This window comes from Arachis hypogaea, chromosome 14 (assembly GCF_003086295.3).
Source record: "Arachis hypogaea cultivar Tifrunner chromosome 14, arahy.Tifrunner.gnm2.J5K5, whole genome shotgun sequence".
NCBI classification, from domain to species: Eukaryota; Viridiplantae; Streptophyta; class Magnoliopsida; order Fabales; family Fabaceae; genus Arachis; species Arachis hypogaea.
The window spans coordinates 23,983,104-23,986,603 of record NC_092049.1 but is presented as its reverse complement, the minus strand read 5'-3'; the positions used below and the strand labels follow the sequence as shown (position 1 = coordinate 23,986,603).

At 41.8% G+C, this 3,500-nt stretch overlaps 1 protein-coding gene and 1 non-coding gene across 2 annotated transcripts; one reads left to right on the top strand and one right to left on the bottom strand.

Moving 5' to 3' along the window:
* Positions 1–896: 896 nt before the first annotated feature.
* On the bottom strand, positions 897–2,033 carry LOC114925193 (uncharacterized). The gene is made up of 2 exons (XM_029292447.1): positions 1,404–2,033; positions 897–1,220 (listed from the first exon to the last, which is right to left on the bottom strand). The coding sequence occupies exons 1-2, from the start codon at positions 2,031–2,033 to the stop codon at positions 897–899; spliced, it is 954 nt and encodes a 317-aa protein (XP_029148280.1).
* Positions 2,034–2,898: 865 nt separating this feature from the next.
* LOC112746361 (small nucleolar RNA R71) lies at positions 2,899–3,004 on the top strand. The gene has a single exon (XR_003174250.1). It is a non-coding gene; the product is annotated as a small nucleolar RNA R71 (small nucleolar RNA).
* The last annotated feature ends 496 nt before the right edge of the window (positions 3,005–3,500 follow it).

Genomic DNA, 3,500 nt, shown 5'->3' with positions numbered 1-3,500 from the left:
AATAAACCTCCTATAGAACCCAGCATGTCCCAAAAAGCTTCTAATTTCCTTGACATTGCAAGGTGGAGGCAACTTCTCAATTACTTCCACTTTTTTCTTGTCCACTTCTATGCCTTTTTTAGAGATCTTATGACCAAGAACCACCCCTCTAGTTACCATAAAATGACACTTCTTCCAGTTTAAAACCAGGTTGGTTTCTTGGCATCTCTTTAGCACCATGGCAAGATGATGTAGGCAATCGAAATATGAATCCCCAAACACAGAGAAGCTGTCCATAAACACTTCTATGAACTTCTCAATCATGTCTGAAAAGATGGAGAGCATGCACCTTTGGAATGTTGCAGGTGCATTGCACAATCCAAAGGGCATTCTCCTATAAGCAAAGACTCCATAGGGACAAGTAAAGGAAGTTTTCTCCTGATCCTTGGGGTCTACAACTATTTGGTTCTAGCTAGAGTAGCCGTCCAGGAAGCATTAGTATTCATGTCCTGCGAGTCTTTCGAGCATCTGGTCCATGAAAGGTAGGGGAAAGTGGTCTTTCTGGGTGGCTTCATTAGGTTTCCTATAGTCAATGCACATGCGCCATCCGATCACTGTTCTTGTAGGTATTAGTTCATTCTTCTCATTTGGTACAACAGTGATCCCTCCCTTCTTAGGAACCACTTGGACAGGGCTTACCCAAGGCTGTCTGAGATAGGGTAAATTACCCGTGCTTGCCATAGTTTCAACACCTCTTTTTGGACTACTTCATTCATTGTTGGGTTCAGCCTTCTCTGTTGCTGTCTTGAGGGCTTTGCACCTTCCTCAAGTAGGATTTTGTGCATACAAATTGAAGGACTGATTCCCTTTAAATCTGCAAGTGTCCACCCTATAGCATCCTTGTGTTGTTTCAACATTTAGATTAACTCTTCTTCTTGTTCCTCATTCAAGTTTGAGTTAATAATCACTGGGTATGTATTGTTATTACCCAAGTAAGCATATTTCAGACTTGGGGGTAGAATCTTTAGTTCCAACTTTGGTGCCTCCAATTCCATCTTGCTTGTCTTGTCCATCATGATTAGTTCGTCCATAGTCTCCAGTGGTAGCTCATCACATGAGACTTGTTGATCTTGCTCTTTGATTTCTTCACATTGTTCTTCCTCTAGGACTCCTTGAACCAAGTTTTCAATTGTATCCACCATCATGCATTCACCAATGGCTTCCTTGGGGTAGCTCATTGCCTTGAAGACATTGAAAATCATCTTCTCTTCATGTAATCTCAAGACTAGCTCCCCTTTTTGAACATCAATTATAGGTCCAGCATTAGCTAGAAATGGCCTTCCTAGGATGATTGATGTGTTGGCTTCTTCCTCCATGTCAAACACAACGAAATCAGCTGGGAAGATGAATTCTTCCACTTTCACCAATAGATCTTCCACCACACCATGGCGGAATTTAAATGTTCTGTCAGCCAATTGAAGTGCCATTCTTGTTGGCTTAGCCTCTTCTATTCTCATTCTTTTCATCATGGCCAAAGACATGAGGTTTATGCTGGCTCCGAGATCATATAATGCCTTCTCAATGTTCATGTCCCCAATGATACAGGGTATTTGGAAGCTCCCAGGGTCTTTCAATTTCTGGGGGAGCTTCTTTTGTATTATGGCACTGCACTTCTCAGTAAGTACCACAGTTTCTTTCTCACCCCAGTTTCTCTTCCTTGTCATAAGTTCCTTTAAGAACTTGGCATAGAGCGGCATTTGCTTTAGTGCCTCAGCGAAGGGTATGTTGATCTGGAACTTCTTGAAGATTTTTAGAAATCTAGAGAACTGGCTGTCTTTCCCATCCTTCGTCATCCTTTGTGGATAGGGTGCTTGGGGCACATAAGGTTTCAGAACTTGCTTTGGTGAGGATGGTTCAGAGGTCTTTTCTTCCTTCTTGATTTCAGGTTCCTTTGCAGCTTCTTCTTCTTGGTGGCTTTGACTTGGGGGTGTTTCTTCTACAACTTTTCCACTTCTTAGTGTTATGGCCTTGCATTCCCCCCTTGGATTAGCCATGGTGTCACTAGGAAAGGTATGTGTGGACATAGGTATTTGCTTAGACAAGCTCCCTACTTGTGCCTCCAATTTTGGAATCACTGCCCTTGATTCTTTATGTTGGATCTGAACTCTTCCTGGTTAGTATCTATCTTTCTGTCAGCCTGTAGCTGTCTGTCTAGAATAGTGGAAATAGTTTCGGTCAGTTGTGTTGATAATTGTCCTATGGCCGCCTCTAATTTTGAGAAACTGCTACTGGTTTCACATGGTTGCATGGTGGAGGTTGATGTATCTTGGTGGTGGTTATTGTGTGTCTGCTGTGTAGAGTGATATGATGTGTTTTGTGAATTGTGATAGGGTCTGTTGTTGCTTGATTGGTGGTTGGGGTTGGGGTTGTTGTGATGGTTGGAGTGGTATGGTTTGTGGTCTTGTTGGTTTCCCCACCTAAAATTTGGGTGGTTCTTCCAGTCTTGGTTGTATGTCTTAGAGTTTAGATCATATGGTGGTCTAGATGGGTTGTTCACATAATTTGCTTGCTCCCATTCGCATTCAGCTTCTGGTGCATCTCCTTCTTGTGGTGGTGCTTGAGCTTTGACAACTGAGACTTAGCTTGCTTCCACCTTCTTTGTTAAGGCTGCTAATTGTGTTGCGATCACCTTGTTTTGTGCTAACAAGGCGTCCATAGAGTTGAGTTCCAGCACTCCTTTCTTTTGAGCTCTTTCTAAAGCATAGAAGTACTCATTTTCGGCTACAGTCTCAATAACATCTATGGCTTCTTCAATGGTTTTCTCCTTGTTAAGTGAGCCCTCTGAAGAGTGGTCCACAGCTTTCTTTGCTTCATATGATAGTCCTTCATAGAAGATGTGTAGTTGAACCTATTCGTTGAACATATCCGGAGGGCACTTCTTTGTCAAGTCTTTGAACCTCTCCTAGGCCTCATAAAATGTTTCACCATCTTGCTGCCTGAAGGTTTGCACCTCAGTTCTCAATCTATTGACTCTCTGTGGAGGGTAGAATCTTGCTAGAAACTTGTTCACAACCTCATCCCAAGTGGTCAAGCTCTCCTTGGAGAATGCTTCCAACCACTTTGCTGCCTTAACTCTGAGCGAAAAAGGGAACAAAAGTAGCTTGTAGGTGTCAGGGTGTATACCATTGGATTTTACAGTGTCGCAAATCCTCAAGAATGTAGTGAGATTTTGGTTTGGGTCCTTGATGAGAGGAAAATTGTTGGTATAGAATTTCACTAATGAAATCTCGTTGCAAGTATAGTTTCTAAACCAACAATAATCCTATCATACAAAAAATTTTTGTCACAAGTAACAAACCCCTAATAATCCTAATAACCGAAGTATTTAAACCTCGGGTCATCTCTCAAAGGAATTGCAGGGTAGTGTTCTTGTTATTGGTTATGAGTTGTAAATTTTTGGGGTTTTGGATGAGAAACAAGAAAAGTAAATGGCAATGAAATTTAAATGACAAAACGGTCTT